Source organism: Odocoileus virginianus, chromosome 29, assembly GCF_023699985.2.
Source record: "Odocoileus virginianus isolate 20LAN1187 ecotype Illinois chromosome 29, Ovbor_1.2, whole genome shotgun sequence".
Lineage (NCBI taxonomy): Eukaryota > Metazoa > Chordata > Mammalia > Artiodactyla > Cervidae > Odocoileus > Odocoileus virginianus.
Window position 1 is genome coordinate 31,697,404 of NC_069702.1, and position 23,307 is coordinate 31,720,710.

At 38.2% G+C, this 23,307-nt stretch overlaps 1 protein-coding gene across 2 annotated transcripts; it reads left to right on the top strand.

Annotated features, from left to right (window-relative positions):
• Positions 1-111: 111 nt before the first annotated feature.
• Positions 112-16,471, top strand: GNRHR (gonadotropin releasing hormone receptor). Of its 2 annotated transcripts, none has more exons than XM_070458008.1 (3): positions 112-641; positions 12,298-12,517; positions 16,207-16,471. In XM_070458008.1, the coding sequence occupies exons 1-3, from the start codon at positions 120-122 to the stop codon at positions 16,449-16,451; spliced, it is 987 nt and encodes a 328-aa protein (XP_070314109.1). In that variant the 5' UTR covers positions 112-119; the 3' UTR covers positions 16,452-16,471. The 2 variants fall into 2 exon arrangements, with proteins under 2 accessions (XP_070314109.1, XP_020769744.2); XM_020914085.2 differs by having other exon boundaries at positions 12,426-12,517; positions 16,207-16,413.
• Positions 16,472-23,307: the final 6,836 nt, after the last annotated feature.

Genomic DNA, 23,307 nt, shown 5'->3' on the forward strand with positions numbered 1-23,307 from the left:
TAAACTTGTGACGTTACCAGACAAAGAAGGCTGAAATAAAATAGGACTCCAACTGCAATTACAATAAAACATCAGAAGTGCCAGGAACACGAGTCTTGAAGCTGTCTCAGCCATAAAGGATGGCAAACGGTGACTCTCCTGAACAGAACGAAAACCACTGTTCCGCCATCAACAGCAGCATCCCACTAACACTGGGCAGCCTCCCCACCCTGACGCTATCTGGGAAGATCCGAGTGACAGTTACTTTCTTCCTTTTTCTACTCTCCACAATTTTCAACACTTCGTTCTTGTTGAAACTTCAGAACTGGACTCAAAGGAAAGAGAACAGGAAAAAACTCTCCAGAATGAAGGTGCTTTTAAAACATTTGACTTTAGCCAACCTGCTGGAGACTCTGATTGTCATGCCACTGGATGGAATGTGGAACATTACTGTTCAATGGTATGCTGGAGAGCTCCTTTGCAAAGTCCTCAGCTATCTAAAGCTTTTCTCCATGTACGCCCCCGCCTTCATGATGGTGGTGATCAGTCTGGACCGCTCCCTGGCCATCACCAGGCCTCTAGCAGTGAAAAGCAACAGCAAGCTTGGACAGTTCATGATTGGCTTGGCCTGGCTCCTCAGTAGCATCTTTGCTGGACCACAGGTAAACCAATATTGCAAACTTTTTATGGAGATACAGATTTCCTATCTACATCTGAATGAAAGTGTTATCAAAGGTAGTATTGTATTATCTCTAGGAACTTGGGCTCTGGAAGTCAGAGTGTGGAATTTAATCATGACTTTGCTCTGTTACCTTTGGCAAATGTCTTAACCTTTCTGGGTTTCAGGTCTTGCATTTATAAAATGGAGGTAATGTCTACTTGATGCACTTTGTAATGATTAAAAGGATAATTTGTTAAGTTTTCTATCATACTCTCTGATACACAGTAAATGCTCCCTCAAAATGAAGCTATTCTCAAATTTGAACTCATCCTCATTTGATTCTTCCATCTACATTTTCTTTTACTCTGGTTGACATGGTAAATTGGGAGAATCTTTAGGAACAATAAAATTTGCATAGGTAGAAAGTATGCATAACTTGTTTTATTTGAAACTTCAGCATAGAGAGAACTAGCCTTAGTTAGTATGTTCTGCAGTTTGCAGCTGGGTGGGATTGAATAAAGAGGAAATGTGGGGCATCTTAGACTTTTGGATATTTGAACATTTCCCTGAGGTTGACTTGAGCTTTTTCTGGAGGTAGATGAGACTGTAACAGGCTGTTAGCAAAACTCTACTACTGTTGGTGCAGGCAAGGCCCTCTCCTTCAGAAAGCAGGTAGGCCTCCAGACTGTCTTCTTCAGAGGCACCCCAGTTGATGGATCTTCAGAATCTGCCTCTTCAACAGTCAAATCTCTGAAGAAGATGACACATTCTTGAAAATGGCAAAGATGAACAAGTTGTCTCTATGTGTGTGAATGTACCCTGTGATGAATCCATGGTACAGGGATGTGTCAAGAAGTCGGAGTTTACCATGATCCTCCAAAAACTTGTCACTAAAAATAGAAATTTATCTAGAGATTCTAAACTAGCCAGCTGGCATAAAAACAAACAAACAAACAAATAAACAAGAGCTGCCACACAGGATGCACTAAATAGTTCAAGACACTAGAAAGTTAGATAACTATGTTTTCCCAATTCCTCACTTAACATTTTTTGTATATCAGTGTGTGTTTTATGGCAGAAAAAAACAAAATGCTTTGATTTCCCTGAGAAAAGTATATTAAAATTATTCTCACAGTGACTGCATATACAAGAATTAATTTAGCAAATATGTCACTTAAATGAGGTTACTTAGCAAAGGTTTATGCTCTGAAATTTTCCACTTTATTTCTTTGAACTATGAGTGATGTGTATTTGTGTATTGTTCAATTTTCTTAGAGAAGATAAACACAGGTTGGATTCCTAACATTGAACCAGGTACTGATGAGACAGACAGAAAATGTCATTCAGTTATAGAAATGAAACCTATACAAAATGAATACAACTATGTACAAAAAAGTTTTCAAGCCTATTACCAGTGTAAGAAGAGAGAGAGATGAATTATTAGAGTTAAAATGGTGAAGGAAGGGTAAAAGGGTAAAAGTAGGATAAACTGAGTTTTTAAAGATGAATGTATTTGAATGGAAAAAATAAGCCAAGGATCACATGTATTTTTCAGCAAAAGTTGTAAAGTGATTAATTTTCAAAGGAGACCTGTTTGGCTGAAGTGACAGACTGACAATAGCAGGAAATTAGATTTCATGGTTGCTGCCTTTCCTTTGACCTCATGGCGCACTGTTTCTTTGTCAGAAAACACTGTAATTATGTACTTGTTTGTCTTTGCCATTATGATATATGCTGCTACAATAGTGACAACTGTTGTGTTCAATTTAATTCATATTCAAAATACCTAATGAGACACCCAACAAAAATATAAATTTAAAATGTTTGGATACTCTGGTTCCTCTTCAGATCAAATAAACCTTTCACCTTTTACTAAAATGAAAACAAAGTTTGGATAGATGAATCAATGAATGGAGGTGGAATGGATGTATATAACAGAAGATAGCTGGGGGAAATTCTGAGAACAATGTGGAAGCCATATAACTTTCATGAGCCTTATGCAAGGATTAAAGTGATTTTTTTTTTTGTTTTTGTTTATTTTCAGTTTTCTGAGAAACAGTCTGTATACATCACCATGTAGGTTTAATGTGTACAGCATGATAGCTTGATTTGCACATAATGTGAAATGATTAACACAATAGTTTCAGCTAACTTCTTACATCATCTCATATTGACACAATGAAAAGAAAAGAAAAAAGTTTTCTTTCCTTGTGATGAGCACTCTTAGGATTTACTCTAACAAGTTTTCTAAACATCATACATCAGTGTTAACTGTGGCCATCATGTTGTACATTATTAAAATGATGTACATACGGAAATTTACATATGGGTCACAGAATATGGTAGAATTGACGCTATTTTGTTTTGTAAAACAAATGACTCATCCTTGCTTTCAGCAGCACTTTACATTGATAAAGCACTTTGCTGAAGTTTCCTGAAAGACCTCACGTTCATAATCTTACTTGGTATTTACACTGACTCTGTGAGGTACATAAAAGCTACACTATTATCCCCATTTCACATAAAAAAGACCATTCAAAGAGAGCCTTTAGAATCAATGTCCTTCAAACCTTCTTGACAGAAATGGAAAGAAAGAAATACACACTACATAAAGACTTAATTGATGTCTCATAGACCTATAATTGAGAAAAGTTTTCATAAAATAAATACTCTATTCTGTTCCATTTCATTGTTTATTACAGATTACAACCAACTAATGGGTACAACCCGCAGTTTGAAAAGTATTCACTTAAAAGGATTAATTGTTTGCCCAATGCCACTTGACCTATTGAACTCCTGTCTTTTTGTTAAGTCCAGTTTATCTTTTTATTATAGCTCTCTGCTCTTTGTCTCTGAATAAAAGAGGCTTCAACCCTGTGACTAATGTTATGTGTGCGTGATGGGGAAGACAAGAGACAGGAAAGGCTTTTGATTTGAAGGCTGTGTGACACAGTGGGTATAGCTCATGTTTCACCGCGCTCCACAAAGCCCATTGACAAAAGCACATCCTGTTGTGGCTAATTTAAAAGGAGTTCGAAAGGATGACTTTTAATTTTCATCCTTTGGTTGCTGTCGTTCAGTGGCTCAGTTGTGTCCGAATCTTTGCAACCCCATGAACTGCAGCACACCAGACTTTCCTGTCCTTCACCAACTCCCAGAGCTTGCTCAAACTCATGTCCATTGAGTCGGTGATGCCATCCAACCATCTCATCCTCTGTCGTCCCCTTCTCCTCCTGCCCTCAATCTTTCCCAGCATCAAGGTCTTTTCTAATGAGTCAGCTCTTCCCATCAGGTGGCCAAAGTATTGGAGTTTCAGTTTCAGCATCAGTCCTTCTAACGAATATTCAGGATTGATTTCCTTTAAGATTGGATTCATCCTTTGGTATATAATGGATATTCTATCACTTGATTAATTCATGCTAGGTTGGAAAAAGAAAAAAAAACTAACAAGCTAGTTGTCATGTTCCCAGGAACCTGAGAATTTATGACATTTTGCTAGAGTTCAGAATGACCAACTTTCAAACTGACCACCTTGCTTTTCCACCTTGCTGATCTGTGATGATTTGGGGATATATTTTCAGAACTTTCAGTGTACTGTGACCAAAATTTTATACTTTTGCTTGTAATTGAATCTGTATGGAGCTTCAATAAATGAAACAGATAAAAGTGGAGTTGCTCTGGTCAAATGGGGATAAGGGACCCCCCAGTCCTCTCTTTGACCATTCACCAGCTCCAGTCCTAGCCTCTGAAGACCTCAGATATCCCTGCAAGCCTGAAAGACAGTGGGATTTAAACAAAGCTGGTTTCAAATCTCAGTGCTGTCTCTTACCAACTATCTGAGTAAATTACTTAACCAAGTTTAAAAGGGCAATTGTAAGAAGTGCTATAAAGAGTAAGATATACACAATCATATATAAGACTTTAAGTATAAAGTCTTAAAAATGCATTACTATCCATTCATTCCCCTTTTCCTACCTTAATTATGTCCTTCATAATAGGATTTTTGAAGTCAGGAGAACAAAGTTTTAGGGAAATATGAGTATGAAAATAAAATAATTATTTAAGAAACAGCAAACAAAATTGCTTATGTAAAGATTGCTTCAGATTTCTCAAAATTATGACATTTATTCTGACTGATAAGTAAATTTGGCCAATGTCCTACCTAGTTACTAAGCTGTATTACTCACTCTAAAAGTTTTGTATGCCAGAGCATAATGATTCAAGTCTTGGAGGTATTGTTTCTAAAAGTAGGATAAGAAAGGAAGAAAAGTAGGAAGGGAGAGGAAGGCAAGGCAAGACAGCCAACAGGACTGGAAAGGATATCTGACTTAAGACTGACTGTGGTTAGGCTAGCAGGTGCATGTTAAGGAGAAAACATTTCCTGAATATGGTGTGTCCATATCCAATTAAAAAATACAAGGTTTCTGATGACAGTCATCTAAGACCACAAGAATTCCAGAGCAGCAGATTATTTGCAGATAGAGTGCACATCACTAGTTTCTCTGTGCTACTAGGGACACTTATATGTTGACAGCTTTTTAATTCTGTAGGTAACCCAGGCCTGCAGAGAAAATGCAGTCACCCTCGATATCCCCAGGGGATTGTTTCCTAGACATCCTCTTTCCCCACCATGGTGGCCTCAGATAAGAAATTTCCCAGATGCTCAAGTCCCTTCTAAAAAATACGGTATAGTATTTGCCTGTAACCTATGTACACCCTCCTATATATTTTAAATCATCTCTAGATTACTTATAATACATAATACAATGTAAATGCTCTGCAAATAATTGTAAATACAATGTAATATTATATAGACAGTTGCTGGAGCTTTCCAAGTTCAAGTCTTGTTCTTTGGAACTTTCTAAAAAAAATTTCCTATTTTTCCATCTGCAGTTGGTTGACTCTGCAGATGTGGAATCACAGATTTGGAGGGTCTGTTGTATATGAGTATTCCTTTATGCTTTGGTGTGAAGATGTGTGATCTGAATAAATGTGGAGGCTTGCCTGTTACACACAGAATTTACAATGCTGGCAGGCTCTCCCGAACTTGACAGGCAGCTTGTGCATGCTCTGTCCATGCTGTCCCTTCAGTTGTGTCTGACTCTTTGCGACCCTATGGACTGTAGCTTGCCAGGCTCCCCTGTCCATGGAATTCTCCAAGCCAGAATACTGGAGTGGGTTGCCATGCCCTCCTCCAGGGGATCTTGCCGACCCAGGGATCGAACTGGCATCTCTTATGTCTCCTGCATTGGCAGGAGGGTTCTTTACCACTAGCGCCACCTGGGAAGCCCCACAAGCCGCTTAAATTCAATAAATAGTCATTACATGTGTACAATATGCCAAAAATGTTACTGGAACATAGTAATAGCATACTAGTAGCGGAAATAACAATAATGGTGATGATGATTTTGATAAATAATATTCAGTACACAAATATGTGCCAGGAATTGTGTGAAACGCTTCTGTGTTGCTTTTTGTTTTTTTGTTTGTTTGTCTCTGGTCATGCTGCGCACCTTGCAGGATCTCAGTTCCCCTAGCAGGACTGAACTCGGGCCTCAGCAGTGAAAGCCCAGAATCCTAACCACCAGGATTTCCAACCCACCTGGAAAATTACATGAATATTAGAGCCTGGTAGGCTACAGTCCATGTGGTCACAAAGAGCTGGGCACGACTGAGCTACTGAGCATGCATGCATATCATTATGTCACAATGTGCAGTACTGTCTCTTTTTTCCTGTAAGAGGCTAGAGAAGGAAAAGGCAGGAAAATCTTAAGGTGAGAATAAATAGTTAAGTGAAAAATATGGCATAAATTTATAAATATGTAAACATATGCAATATATATTTATAAATTCTGTGCCTCAAAAAAATTTTAATCATGGCCATGATTTATATAGTGCCAACTGTGAGCCAGGCATTACTCTAGGTGCTTTGCAAGTATTCACTTGTTAATTGTCATGACAGTCCCTAGAGATAAATACTATTTATATCTCCCTAGCCCACCAGGTTCCTCTGTCCATGGAATTCTCCAGGCAAGAATACTGGAGTGGGAAGACATTTTCTTCTCTAGAGAATCTTCCCAACCCAGGAATTGAACCCGGGTTTTCTACTTTGCATTTACCAGGGAATTCCAAGAGGAACCTAAAGCACAACATCTAAAGATAATCACCTTTGGAAGGATTAAGTCATAGTGTCACTAGTATGGGGTAAGGCAAAGGTTAAAAATTATATGCTAAGAGGAATAACATCTGCAAGGGACTGTAAAGGTGGAGAACAGACTGCTATTGTTTAGGGCAAAATAAAGGAAACACTGATGAGAACTGGGGCCAGGCATGAGAGAGGAGAAACAGAGAAATTTTAAAAATAACATCCAAGTATGAAAGAATCACCGGAAGTAAAGTGTATCCCCTATATTAATCATTCAAATGAACATGGTCTTGGAGTTGAAAATAAACTGAATGAAGCCTAAAACAAATTAGTTTGTGGGTGAGTAAAATTCTGAATTTTCATAACACTATAACTCTCCTTCAGAACTTGTCACAGTGTATTGAGTATTACAGTTGTCACATATATGGGGTATCTCCCCTAAGAAATATTTAATTCTTTGATAGCATGATATTTTTAGTTCATCTTTCATGAAAGAGTGTACCTAGTATAGTTTTATGACCAAGGAGTTGCTTTAAAAACAAGCATTCATTACATAAAGATGAAAACCAAATTCAAATCATAGTACTATAACATCCTTTTTATTGAAAGATTCATCATTATAACTTAAAAATATGAACTATTAAAGTGAAAATGTGACCCAATGCAGAGCAGAAAATCAAATTCAGATTATCTGGTTCCAAGGCTGACTAGGGAGGTGGAAAGAAAAAAGGATTTTTAAGAATTAGAAGACTCTCAGGGTCTATGTGAAAAATCCCTTCCAAAGATCTCAATTTACAACACCTGTTAGGTCAAATTCAAAACTCAACTTTATATAAGGTCAGTTTGCAAAGAAGTATGGAAAACTGAAAGGGTCACTTTGTAACATGGAAAAAACTAACCTGGATCATAAAATAGAATTAGCTGAACTTGCTTTTCTTGACTTTAAGATCGATAATATGATCATTCGGAGAAGGCAATGGCACCCCACTCCAGTGCTCTTGCCTGGAAAATCCCATGGACGGAGGAGCCTGGTGGGCTGCAGTCCATGGGGTCGCTAAGAGTCAGACACGACTGAGCGACTTCACTTTCACTTTTCACTTTCATGCATTGGAGAAGGAAATGGCAACCCACTCCAGTATCCTTGCCTGGAGAATCCCAGGGACGGGGGAGCCTGGTGGGCTGCCGTCTATGGGGTCGCACAGAGTCAGACACGACTGAAGCGATTTAGCGGCAGCAGCATGATCATTGGGCGCCCTCTAGTGGATTAACTTAAAAATTCTTGTTTGCCCTTGAAGCTGAAAAGATCAGAAACTGAAAATCAGTATTCTAATTACAAATAAAAGAAATAGGCTTTTATTTTATATTATACGTACTTAGATCTTATTATATCTGTATTTATCTTGTTCATTATATTTTATATTTATTAAAGTTTTTCTACTCTACAAGCAAAGAGGAAAAACTATTTGCTTAAGGTATACTCTTTTCACTCTGCCACCCCCCAAAAGGAAAGAAATTCTGAGTTTATTAAATTAACTAAATGTAATTTAAGTTTACTTATTCAATAAACAACTAAATAAAATGAATTCTGTCCCTCACTTGTTTAAAACTTCAAAAAAATCTTGCAAACATTTTTGCTTGAATTAACTTGTTATCAGTTTTAAAGCTCTTGGGCACTCTTATCTCTTCATTTTAATGATGTTTCAAGGTAAAATGAAGTTTTTCAGTGGAAAATTTTCGAAATTATGAGGTAAGAAGTGTGCTTGACAAATTGGGAAAGAATGAATAAATGTCAACTACAACTTGTTTGTGAAAACCACTTGCATTGTTTCCTTAATTGTTGACTCAACTAGTTCTTTTTTTAATATAATTTCACACTTAGGGAAAGGTTGCAAGACTCATACAAATATTTCTAGGGTTCTTTTCCCTCAGATTCCCCAAATATTAACATTTTGCTATATTTGCTTATTTGTTTATTCTCTCTCTTGTATGCATGTTTTTACGGATTGTTTAAAAATTCAGACATGACGTCTCTCTCAATACCTCAGTGTATTTTTTATGGCACATAAGTGCAACATAAAGTATCAAAATCGGAAAATTAACATTAATACAGTACTTCTGAGTGCCAAAGAATTGATGCTTTTGAATTGTGGTGTTGCAGAAGACTCTTGAGAGTCCCTTGGACTGCAAGGAGATCAAACCAGTCAATCCTAAAGGAAATCAGTCCTGAATATTCATTGGAAGGAATGATGCTGAAGTTGAAGCTCCAATACTTTGGCCACCTGATGCGAAGAACTCCTTGGAAAAGACCCTGATGCGGGAAAAGATTGAAGGCAGGAGGAGAAGGGGACGACAGAGGATAAGATGGTTGGATGGCATCACTGACTCTATGAACATGAGTTTGAGCAAGCTCCAGGAGTTGGTGATGGACAGGGAAGCCTGGCGTGCTGCAGTCCATGGGGCTGCAAAGAGTCAGACACAAGTGAGTGACTGAACTGAACTGAACAGTACTACTATTTAATCTATATGCCCCATTCATATCTCAGCTGTCTCAATAATATCCCCTTTAATGAAAGAAAATTCAAGATTATGCAGGAGGTTCAGTCACCTTGTCTCTTTGCTTGCATGTTCAGTCGTGTCCAACTCTTTCTCACCCCATGGACTATAGCCTGTCAGGTCTTCTATCCATGGAATTTTCCAGGCAGAATACTGGAGTGGGTAGCCATTTCCTACTCCAGGGGGTCTTCCCAACCCAGGGATCAAACTTGTGTCTTCTGCATTGACAGGCAGATCCTTTACCACTGAGCCACCTGGGAAGCCCCGTTGTCTCTTTAGTCTCCTTTAAACTAGAACAGTTTCTTGGTCTTTCTTTGTATCTCATGACACTGACATTTTTGAAGAGTGCAGACCAGTTATTTTGTAGAATGCCCCTCAATTTGAGTTTGTCTGATATTTTCTTGGGGGTAGATTCAGGTTGTGCACTTTTCAACTGAAAAAAAAAATTATGACGTAAAAGTTGAGAAATATGTTTTATTCAGTAGACTTTTGAGAACTTAAGCCTGGAAGACAGTCTCTCAGATTGCTCCCAATTCATAAGAGGCAACGGAGGAGCCAGGATTTTTTAATAGGAGGCTTCTTTGCAGCAAAAACCTGTAGTCAGAACATCAGAAGATTATCACTAATTAAAGAAAAACCATACATCTCAGGTTAATGAATGTAGTGCTTTTCTTAGGACAGGAAGATGCAAGAGTTTGGGCTTATTTAAATCATTCCTTTGATACATCACCTCAACTATCTAGGGCCACGTTTCTACTTTTCTCCATCCCAAATCCACTCCTTAGGGAGCACTCCTGAGGGTAAATGCAGTGGCTAATAGCTTGATGAACACAACATCCTTTGTTTACTGATATTGTAGGTGGCATTCTTTGTCTACATCGTTGTTGTTCAGTTGCTCAGTCGTGTCCGACTCTTTGAGACCCCATGGAATACAGCGCACCAGGCTTCTCTGTCCTTCACCAACTCCCAGAGCTTGCTCAAACTCATGTCCATTGAGTCGGTGATTCCATCCAATCATCTCATCCTCTGTCGTCCCCTTCTCCTCCTGCCTTCAATCTTTCCCAGCATCAGGATCTTTTCTAATGAGTCAGTTCTTCCCATCAGGTAACCCAAGTATTGGAGCTTCAGCTTCAGCATCAGTCCTTCCAACGAATACTCAGGATTGATATCCTTTAGGATTGACTGATTTGATTTTTAACAAAATCATCAAAGAGGTGACTCTAAATTCTTCTCAATGCTTTCTAGAAGGAAGCAGATGCTGTCAATCTGTCCCATTCTTGACAATGTTAGCTTAATTATTTGGTTATTTCTCTACTGTAAAGTTATTATTTTACTGTTTATAATGCAATGCATTCTACAGATAAATACTTTGAGATGACATAAATAAACTACTTTCCTCAAACTTACACCCATATTTTTACCATTGGTGATTCTTGCCTGAATCAATTACTATTACAGTGATTACAAAATGGTAATCACTACTTCCACTGTTTCTTACTTTCTATAGTAAAGAGCTTTTCCCTTTCCCCATGTATTTCTTATTGTTGTTTTGTCATTTACATCAGCATGGAGTCATGGTTTCTTTCTTTATTTGAACTCTTATTCTTTTCTATCAGGGTTTGTTTGTTTGTTTTCATGCTTAAACTATCCCAGATTTGGCCAATGGGAGCTCTTTTAAGCTGGTACCTGAAATTTTTCACATGCTCCATCATTCTCTGGGCATTTCCAGACTTTTTGGCACAGCATCTGTTCCAACGACTTATTGTGCTTTGATTGCCCCAGCCTTGGGATTACGCACTTCGCCAATGAGCTCTGATTCCTTTTGGTAGAGAATGATACTAAAAATAAATAGGGGTGTTGGAGAGCAGGGTATGCTCACTGCTACTTAGATGACATTGTAGATGTCTTAGATGTAAGTCTTAGGTGACTTAACCTCTCTCCACACAGAGCTAGAATAAATGTATGTACATACACACACACACCTTCAGATAGAAATTTCCCTTCCTCTTTTTTTAGTACTGTACAGGACTCCATTGTGTGGTCCACCATAGTTTATTCAGCTGCTGTTCTATGAATTGGTATTTAGATTATTTTCAATGTTTTTCACTTATAAACAATGCCTCAGTGAATAATCCTGTGCATATGTATTTTCATACATGGAAGTAGGGGTGTATCTTCATGGTAAACTCCTGAATGTCAGATTGCTGAGTCAAAGGTAAGTACAAATGTATACTGATTATTGCCAAATTCCTCTCCTTAATGATGTACCAATTTGCATGCCCATTAACAAAGTATGAGAGTCTCTGTTTCCCTATAGCCTTGCCATGAGAGTGTGTTACTGTTTTTTTTTAATTTTTCCAAGCGTGATAGTGGGAAATGGCATATCAGTGTAGCTTTAATTGATTGACACTGCTCTTATCATAAGTGAGGTTGAAAATATGTTTTTATATGCTCAAGGGTCACTGTTATACCCTTTTTTTAATGAACTGTCTGTACATGTTTCTGACCATTTTAATGAGATCTTATGTTTCAAAAATAAAATTTAAATATTTCTTTTGAGGGCATATTCTAAATGCCAGACAGTTTTTTTGTGCTGCAGATTTAACAATAAAATCACTTGCAAAAATTTTACTCATCATAATAGCATCTGAAATTGAAATACAGAGGAGGTTTAAATCTTTGGTTGGAGATTGTTCTGCAAGGCTGAAATAATTTCCGAAGAAATTCAAAATCCTACAGATCCATTCACATTACTCAAACATATTTTAAGTAAAGATCCACTTACAAATTTTTGTAGAGAAGCCAAAAGCCAAACGTCAAGAAGCTTAGCAGTTGCTTTGGGCAACAACATGTTAGAAGATTAGTACAACACAGAAGAGAAAACTTCTGAGAAAACTTGCAAATATTGTTTGAAAATAAGCAACTTCCCTTTTTAATTTTTTTAAATTTTCTCCTACAGTTATACATTTTTGGGATGATCCATTTAACAGATGACTCTGGACAGACTGAAGGTTTCTCTCAATGTGTAACACACTGCAGTTTTCCACAGTGGTGGCATCAAGCCTTTTATAACTTTTTCACCTTCAGCTGCCTCTTCATCATCCCTCTTCTCATCATGGTGATCTGCAATGCAAAAATCATCTTCACCCTGACAAGTGTCCTTCATCAGGATCCCCACAGTATGTATTCCTCAGATTAATTGTGGGTGGACAGTTGTTAATGGCAATACTCAACCAGAGAATTTGAGTGGCACTTGCTATGCCAGATACTATTTTACCTGTAATAGTATTATATTGTATTGTAATAGTGTTATGAAACTATTATGAGCAACTTACATACATTAATTAGCTCTTTCAATATTCAGAATCACCCCATGAGGCAATACTTTTATTATCCCCAATTTAGAGATGAGGTAATTTAATATCTCCCCATATTATAAATTTACAGCATGGAATTAAAGCTAAAAGGACAATTACTTCATTTACCAGCAGAAGCATGGGCAAATTGTTCCTGTTGGTTCATCATGATACTCTATCAAACACCTGATGCCTAAAATATAGCAAAGTACAACTCATAATATAGTTGCCAATATACTTGTTAAAGTTAAGCTGTTCTGTATCACATTCAAATCTTCTGTATCCACATGGTGTATCCACACACTATGCACATTTTGGTGTGTGTGTTGAGTGTGCTAAATATTATGGAACATGCAATTGACTATTAGATCTTTCACTCCACGCACATGATCGTACCATTTTTGCTCCAAGAACCTGTTGTATTCTCAAAAACAAATGTATGAATTTTTAAAATTTTATATTGGAGTATAGTTGATTAGCAATATGGTATTAAATCCTGATGTACAGCAAAATGATTCAGTTATACATATACATGTGTTTTTTTTTCGCATTCTTTTCCCATTTAGGTTATTTTAGAACAGAGTAGAGTTCCCTGTGCTATACAATAATCCCTTGTTGCTTATCTACTTTTTGAATGAATACCTTTTTCCATCCCCTCACGTTCAGTCTGTGGTGGTGGTTGCCAAGTCTTATCTGACTCTTGTCATCTGTATGTATCCCTAGATCTGAAGTGTGTCTCTTGTAGACAGCATATATATGGGTCTTGTTTTGGTATCCACTCAGCCAGTCTATGTCTTTTGGTTGGACTGTTTAATCTGTTTACACTTAAGATAATTATAGACATGAATGTTCCTATTGCCATTTTGTTCATTTTGGGGGGATTGTTTTTGTAAATTTTTTCCTTCCCTTCCTATTTTGTTGTCTTCTCTTGTGATTGATGACTTTCAGTTCAGTTCAGTCACTCAGTCATGTCCGACTCTTTGGGACCCCATGGACTGCAGCACATCAGGCTTCCCTGTTCATCACCAACTCCTGGAGCTTGCTCAAATTCATGTCCATCGTGTTGGTGATGCCATCCAACCATCTCATCTCATCTCATCTCATCCAATGCTTCTCCTGTCTTCAATCTTTCCCAGTGTCAGGGTTTTTTTTCAATGAGTCAGTTCTTCACATCAGGTGGCCAAAATATTGGAACTTCAGTTTCTGCATCAGTCCTTCCAATGGATATTTAGGACTGATTTAAGACTCACTTTAGTATTGTGTTTGGATTCCTTTTTCTTTTTTGTGTGTGTTATCTATTGTAAATTTTTGGTTTGTGGTTACCATGAGGTTCTGATATAGCAGCCTATATAAAAAACAAGACTGTTTTAAGTTGCAGGTCTTTTAATTTCAAATGCCTTTCCAGTATCTTGCATTTATGCTCTCCTCACAGTTAATGGTTTTGATATTGTATTCGTCTACAGATGATTTCCTACCTTTACTGTATGTTTGCCTTCACCAGTAAGCATTTCCATTCATAATTTTATTATTTCTAGTTGTGACCTTTTCTTCTCCCCCTGGAGAACTTCTTTTAGCATCTGCTCCAAAGCTGGTCTTGTGTTGCTGAATTCACCTAGCTTTTGCTTGTCTGTGAAGCTTTTGATTTCTCCATCGAATCTGAATGAGAGCCTTGCTGAGCAGAGTACTTTTGGTTATGGGTTCTTTCATCACTTTAAACACAGTAAATCCTCTATATACAAACCAAGTTGTGAACTTTCAAAGATATGAGTGTGCCTTCACACATTCAATCACATAAGTTAGTTCATGAGTCTAGTGTGTGAAAATGGCAGCCTTCCAGAGGACTAATGAGTCCTTGGACTCATTGTACTAATTGGACTAATGAGCACCAATGAGTACTCCCCAGAACTACCACAGTCAGTGTCCCTGTCCTGACAGTGAGTCACAACCACCCTCTGCCTCCTCAGGAGACCCTCCAATACTAGCAGGCAAACATAACTCAGTGTCTTATGAGGTCCCCATTTTTAACCTGGGTCCTAGTATTCACGAGACTTTGTGTGTGCCCTCCAATAGAGGAGTTTCTGTTTCCTCCAGTCCTGTTTAACTCCTAAGATCAAACCCTGCTGATCTTCAAGGACAGATTCTCTGGGGGCTCCTCCTATTGCCAGACCCCCAGGCTGGGGAGCTTGATGCGGGACTCAGAACGTTCACTCCTGTGGGAGAATTTCTATGGTCTAATTATTATTTTACAGTTTGTGGGTTACCCACCTGGTGTGTATGGAATTCTATTTTATCACTATCACACCCCTCCTGGAGAAGGCAATGGCACCTCACTCCAGTACTCTTGCCTGGAAAATCCCATGGACGGAGGAGCCTGGTGGGCTGCAGTCCATGGGATCGCGAAGAGTCAGACATGACTGAGCGACTTCACTTTCACTTTTCACCTTCATGCATTGGAGAAGGAAATAGTAACCCACTCCAGTGTTCTTGCCTGGAGAATTCCAGGGACGGGGGAGCCTGGTGGGCTGCTGTCTATGGGGTCGCACAGAGTCAGACACGACTGAAGCGACTTAGCAGCAGCAGCAGTACCCCTCATACCATCTCATTGTGTCTCCTTCTTTATCTTTGGATGTAGCATATCTTCTTTGGTAGGTTCCAGTGGTTTTTTTTTTGTTGTTGTTGTTGATGGCTGTTCAGCAGTTAGTTTTGATTTTGGTGTTTCTATAAGAGGAGGGGAGCTAATGTCCTTCAACTCCTCCATCGTGTATTATTCCTTAAATGTCCTTAATGCCAACTAGGATTCTGACACCAATCCAGTGCACGTGTTTCTTGCCTGTACCAAGCTTACATCACCTCCTATGATGGCAACAGGGCTTCCTGCTTTGTCAGTCAGGAAAGGTGAAAAGTTATAAATTTATAAAATAAGTGTTGCTATGTTGGCATAACCACCAAAAAGGAGAGAATTAAATTCAGTTCAACCTCAGTCTACTCTCTTAAATTTATATTTGAAGAATTTGAGTAAATTGAAGAATTTGAGAAACCTCATATTTCAAATCCTTATTAGTTTGATGGAAAATTAATTTTAAGAGCATTACTATCTTTAATATTTCTATTTATTATGTAGCAGAGTGGAAAACTTGAAATATAAACATGCTTTGCAAGCATGTGTCGTGTCGTCACTCAGTCGTGTCCAACTCTTTGTGACCCCATGGACTGTAGCCTACGAGGCTGCTCCGTCCATGGGATTTTCCAGGCAAGAGTACTGGAGTGGGCTGCCATTTCCTTCTCCAGGGGATCTTCCCGACCCAGGGATCGAACCCAGGCCTCCTGCATTGCAGACAGACGCTTTACCCTCTAAGCCACCAGGGAAGCCCATTGTCATTGTTAAAAATACTAGCAATTTGCCTCCATTATATTCATCAGGTTGAATTACTACTCTCTCCTCCTTTTTCTCTATTTTGGCTTTGTAATAAAACTGATCATTAAAAACACCTTCTATTTTCTCTGTTTGAAAGAACTACAACTGAATCAGTCCAAGAACAATATACCACGAGCTCGGCAGAGAACCCTAAAGATGACGGTTGCATTTGCCACTTCGTTTACTGTCTGCTGGACGCCCTATTATGTACTTGGAATTTGGTATTGGTTTGATCCTGACATGGTAAACAGGGTGTCAGATCCAGTAAATCACTTCTTCTTTCTCTTTGCTTTTTTAAATCCATGCTTTGATCCACTTATATATGGATATTTCTCTCTATAATTGTTAGACTGCATAGAAAGTCAAAGAAACGCAAAGTGATGAATTTCCCTTTTTGAGAATGAGAAACACAAAGCATATTGTGACATATTTACACATAAATAAAGCAGAGTTTAAGGTAATGTTATGCTTCTTCTTTTAGAAATCACAGAAACTCAATTACAAGGAAAAGATTTTTTTCAGGAAAAATAATGAAATATTTTCACTTAATCACGCATTTCTGAATTAATCTCTTTGCTTTCTGAACTCCTATAACACATTATATGGATTTTTTTAGTCACTTTATTCTTGTATAATAATATATAAATATTTAAAATAGCCACGGCCTAAGGCAAACAAATGCCAAAAATTAACACTGAGAAACACAGACCTTTTACTGCAAAGGGGCTTAGCAACAATTACAATCTTATGCTAAGATAATAAATACATAAAGCACAGATAGTATTTCCCCTGCTCATATGATCAGTTTTTCCTCCTGTGGGTTAAGAAAAAATGCAATGAATCTAATTTTTTCCTTGGCTTCAAAAGCATTCTGATGTTTGAAGTATTCAGCAACCAACCCACTGTCCACTCCTTCAACTTGACAAGACTTATAGTTCTCCTTCATCCCATTCTTCACCTGGTACAGGTTGTGAAGTACCTCCATATAAAAGGGAGTTTCAGAGGGGTTCAGATTTGGACTGGGAGATAGAACATTCCTGTCAGCTATGTGGTCTATGGAGTTTGTGGTAATTAAGTGCAGTAATAACAACATTGTTTTAATATACAATCAAGAAAAGATCTATAGTGATATGTTTTATAAATAATATATCCTCTCTTTTAAGATGATGGATTTTTTCTGTCTTCTGATCTGTCTAAATCCATAATTCACAAATCACTTTAAAAAAAAAGAGAGATCAAGCAAATGCACAAGCAAAATATTATTTGGTAGGTAAAATGAACTCTAAAAAACCTCAGTCTCACTACCACAAGTCAAAAGAGTAATAGAGGAAAGGCAGAAGAGTATTAGAAAAAGGAAAAGAAAACCTCTCTGTAAATGTGTAACTAACATCCACTGATATTCGCATTAGATGGTGTAGTTTCCAAAATATGTTGGCACAACACCTCTTTTAATTCAGGCCTGTTTCCACACATTCCACGAAAAGGGGAATAGGATGAAAGGGTCCTTTAGTATCCACTAAATAAGAAAACTATATAAGGGACTTAAACTCAACCACTGTTTATTTTTTTAAACAGGTAAAATATTACTTTATTCACATGTGATATGTACTGCCACACTGAAGTTGAAATGTAATTTCCACACATTCCAGGCCTTGTGTAACCGTGGAAAGTAAATTGCTAATTAAACTAACAGTAGGTCTTTACTTTCCTTATTTTTCTCTCCTTATACTTTGTCTTTTAGTTTTGTAGGGTGTGGTGTGTTTTTTTTTCCACATTCTATATTATTTTCCAATTCTGTCTTCATTAATTGAATTCCTTCTACTTTTTTTCATTCACATCTTCTTTTTACTAAACTCATACCTTTAATTAGCCAATCAATGACCTAACTCCACAACTGAATTAGGCTGGACTCAAAATTTGTAAAGTGCTAAAATACACAAAGTTAACTTTAAAGGTGTGTATATTGATACCAAGAATATACAGTTCTGCTAGATGACACAGGAATATATAGATAAGTCACAACAAAATCATTCTTCTTCCTTGTCTCTTTATCATGCGTATTTTTACTCATAAACTTATAACAATTCTGAGTGTGGATTTAAAAGCAAAAATATATGAGATACAATCTAAGGGCTTTAGTAGATATGTGTTTATAAAACATACGTCAGTTTGGCTTTGTTCATGGAACTGTTTTTAGAGAACATATTTAGATATGTTCTCAGGCATGTTTTTTAAAATATATTACCTAAAGGGCTATTCAAAATCTTTGTGCAGGTGTTTTTAACCTGTGCTCCATGCACAAAAGTATTTCAATGGGATAACTTTTCTTTGATTCCTATTTCTATTATTTTACGCACTTAAAAACATTATCCTGAGAGAAGTTTATAAGCCAAATCAGGCTGCCAAAGAAGCAATGTCACACACAAAAAATTAAGAATTCCCAACTGATCTTGTATATTTATAAAAAAGTTTATTATAAAAATGTATCAGAACTGGGAAGACCCAGAGGGATGGGGTGGAGAGGGAGGTGGGAGGGGGGACCGGGATGGGGAATACATGTAAATCCATGGCTAATTCAATGTATGACAAAAACCACTGCAATGCTGTAAAGTAATTAGCCTCCAACTAATAAAAAAAAAAAAAAAAGTTAAAAAAAAAAATGTATCAGAATGTATTCACCTGTTTGCACAGTCATGACCACATGGATCATGTTTACATATACATAATAATATTGAAACTGAATTTCAATTTGATCACTCATCATGTTAACCTTGGAAACTCTCTTAAGGCTACAAATGTATGAAAAACTTTGCAGAAATAACTATATTATATAAAATATTGTGGTATGTAAATTATAATGTGAATATGGATGTAAACCAAAATTAATAGTGCAAAAGGTAAATGTAACTTTTAAGTTAAAAGTATGTCACTCAAAAAAGAGTATTTAATATTTGATATTATAGTCATTTACTCTATTTTCAGGCATAATAAAAGATGAGGATTCCTTGTATCTTCTGTAATCAAATGTATCAGATAATTAAGAGTCTATCTTGGCTGTCTTTTCATCTATTTAGCATATAAAACTGGTTAAAAAATGGATTTCCTCTTGCAATTCAATTTAGTCATACATAACATGAACAAACAACAATGAATTAAACAAAGATTGCACAAATTCAACTTCAGTCTAAAAACCAGAGATACCATAGCTAAAAATAAACAAACCAAAAATTGTTGAGGTACCACAAACATTATCTTCCCAGGAGCATAAATCAGTGTAAATGAACTAGAAAAAAATTTTAGGTGCCCTGGTCTCAGAACTTACTTGGTAGCCTCAAAGATATAATATTTGTGTTAAAGTACATTTAAATTTCATCTGTTAAAATACATCTGAAATTCATTTGTTTTATCTTTAGCCTAGTTTCAGTGTCAAACCAATTCCTCAAGCTTGTCTAACTACTATAAATTGTGTTTTTGGAAACTAAAATTAAGATTCAATTTAATCCCTAATTAGGATTAATTGATTTAAATATTTATTTCTTTTGGCTATTAAGTTTAAAAATTAGGTGTAAAACAATTAGCTTAATTTTTAAATTATATAATATACAAATTCCATGCATAGGAACAACAGAATGTATGTAAAAAGTGTTGACATAGTTCTCTCTCATTTTTAAAAATTTTCTTTCTTGTGAATACCTGCATCCCAAATTTCCAAAATAGACATATATTGCTTTTGTAATGAGAAAAAGGTAAAATAAATACTATATGTGTGTGTTTGTATGACTTTTGTGCTGTTTCTGTTAGAGTGCTTTCTGTTGTAATAGAAATGTCAGACTAGAGATTATGTATTTTCATTTCATGTTACAGGAAGTCCAGAAGAAAGCATGCAGAGTTGGTTAGCTCAGAGCTTTGAATCATTTTCTGTACTTCCTCTAGGCTTTACTTTACTGATTAGGAGTTAGTTGTCACCTACTAGGGGTGTCAAAAGCATAAAGAAAGGGTGGCTTCTCACTGTGCTTCTCTCCTGGCCAGAATCCTCAACACTTCCTCTTAAACTGGCTAGAATTGGAGCACATGACCACCCCTAAACTAATCACTAGCAAAGGAGAAAAGGATCACCCTAAACACCTTAAGGATATGTTTTATCTTACAGAGAGCAGCAGGCAGTTTCCCTGAACATTTAGTCATCTGATAATTTTTTTTTAATCACTTCTTTTTTTCCCCCTCTCTCTCTGTCTCTCTCTCTCTCTCTTATTCTTTTGTCTTGTGAGAACAAGAGGGGACTGTTTTGGGGATCAGAGGTCAGAAGTGCCAGCTATAATCACCAATTACCTTCTCAAAATCAGAACTAAGTATATCACAAAGTTTAAATAGCACACATTTAAACAAAAAGAATAAAGGCTAAGTATAGTAATCACATGATATCAATTAAACAATAAATGTAGCCCTAAGGGAAAAGAATGGATTTTATTATTTTTCAAAATCAAAATCCAACAGTGGTCCTAAGATGGCAGAGGGATAGGATGGGGAGACTATTTTCTCCCCCACAAATTCATCAAAAGATCATTTGAACGCTGAGCAAATTCCACAAAACAATTTCTGAATGCTGGGGGAGGACACCAGGCACCCAGAAAGGCTTCTCTTCGGAAGGAGGTAGGGCAAAATATAAAAGATAAAAAGAGCAACAAAGGAGTTAGGGACAGAGACCCATCCTGGGGAGGGAGTCATGAAGGAGAAGTTTCCAAATACCAGGAAACCCTCTCACCGGTAGGTCTGTGGAAGTTTTGGAATCTCGGAGGGCAACATAACTGGGAGGAAAAAAAAAAAAAGAACCCACAGATTACAGGCCTAGCCATGACTCCCAGCAGAGAGGTAGCCCAGACCCTTGTGTCCACCAGCAGCAAGCCGGAGCAGAACAGGGAGGTGTGGGCTGCAGGCGTAGGGTGGGGACCAGGCCTGAATGCCCTGAGGACAATCTGAGGGAGCTAACCTGAGATAGCAATCTGAACTGCAGGATAAAAAATTTTAAAAAAAGTGAAGTGGCTCAGTCCTATCTGACTCTTTGTGACCTCATGGCCTATAGCCCTCCGGGTTCCTCTGTCCATGGGATTTTCCAGGCAAGAATACTGGAGTGGGTTGGCATTTCCTTCTCCAGGAGATCTTCCTGACCCAGGGATTGAACCCAGGTCTCCCGCATTGTAGGCAGACACTTTACTGTCTGAGCCACCAGGGAACTGCAGGATAACCAGAAGGAAAAAAAAGAGAGAGAGAACTTTCCCGTGAAAAGCTCATAGGCACAGGCTGGCCTGCTCACAAAACAAAGGATTGAGCAAATAGTAGAGGAGAGCTAGCCAGCCCAGGGCCGGCCCCTGCCCCCACTGGAGCAGAGAGGCAGGAGGGAGACAGTCAGAGACGGAAGGCAAGGGGCAATCTTGGCCCCATAGACCGCATCCTCTACCAACCTGTGAGCAAGCTCCCAGTTACTAACAAAGTCTTGCTGGGATCCTGGACGGTTGACATTCGCCATAAGGGTCGCAGTCAGAGATCAGCTCCCCAGAGGAGACACACAGCACACCTGAGACAGGGCTCTCGCGGCGCACCCAGGAAGCCGAGGGGCTCGGACCTGGGTGGTGATAATACACACCACCCAGCTGGGAGGGTGCACTTGCCAAGCACCTGGTCGCCTGAGAAGGCGACCTGTTCGGACCTGGGAAGGGCACAAAACGCAGGCCCAACCGAGTCTGTGCCTTTGTGGAGTACCTGAGAACCTGAATCTGAGTGGCTTAGACCTGGGAAGTGCACGCAACCCAAAGCCCGCTTTAGGCAGTTACCTTGCAGAGCAACCTGGAGCCTGAGCAGTGTAGACTGGGAAAGCACACACTCTGTGAGCGGTGGCAAACCCAGTGTGGCCCAGACACTGCGAGCACTCCCCACACACGCCAGTGATATTTGTTTGCAGAGTTCCTCCCTCCCTCCAGCACAACTGAACAAGTGAGACTAAATAAGTGACCACCTTCGCCCCTTTGTGTCAGGGCAGAAATTAGACACTGAAGAGACGTGCAAACAGAGGAAGCCAGAATAAACAAAGAGGGAACTTCTCTGGAAGTGACAGGTGCAACATATTAAATCCCTATAGTTAGCATTGACTACATTGGAAGGGCCTATAGACTTTGAGAAGTATAAGCTGGACCAAGGAATCATCTGAAACTGAACTGACCCCACACTGCCCTCAACAGCTCCAGAGAAATTACTAGATATATTTTACTATTATCATTGTTTAAAATTAAAAAAATTTTTTTATTTTAAGTTCTTTACTACTCCCTTAATTTTCATTTTTATAACCTACTAATAGCTTGCTACCAAAAAACTGATGCTTTTGAACTGTGGTGTTGCAAAAGATTCTTGAGTGTCCCTTGGTCTGCAAGGAGATCCAACCAGTCCATCCTAAAGGAGATCAGTCCTAGGTGTTCATTGGAAGGACTGATGCTGAAGCTGAAACTCCAATACTTTGGCCACCTCATGCGAAGAGTTGACTCACTGGAAAAGATCCTGATGCTGGGAGGGAATGGGGGCAGGAGAAGAAGAGAAAGACAGGATGAGATGGCCTGACGGCATCACCAACTCGATGAACATGAGTTTGCATAAACTCCAGGAGTTTGTGATGGACAGGGAGGCATGGCATGCTGTGATTCATGGGGTCACAAAGAGTTGGATATAACTGAGTGACTGAACTGAATACCTTGTCAAAAAAAAAAAAAGACTCTCTTTTTAAAGCAAATTTCATATATATTTTTTATAATTTTTGTGATTTTGTTTAATTTTTTTGAATATTGTATTTTCAAGAGTTTAACCTCTACTCCAGATTTTTAATCTTTGCTTCTTGGTTTTTGTTATCAATTTTGTACCTTTAAGAATCCAATCTTCAGTACCCATTTTTACTTAGGAGTGTGACTACTGGCTTGATTGCTCTCGCCCCTTTTTTACTTTCTTTTTTCTCCCCCAGGTCAACTCTATCTCCTCCCTTCCCCATCTCTTCGCTACCCAACTCTGTGAATCTTTTTGGGTGCTCTGGACTGTGGAGAACACTTAGGGAACTGATCACTGGCTAGATCTGTCTCTCTCCTTTTGATTCCCCCTCTTCTCCTCCAGGTCACCACTATCTCCTTCCTCCCTCTACTCTTCTCTATATAACTCCATGAAC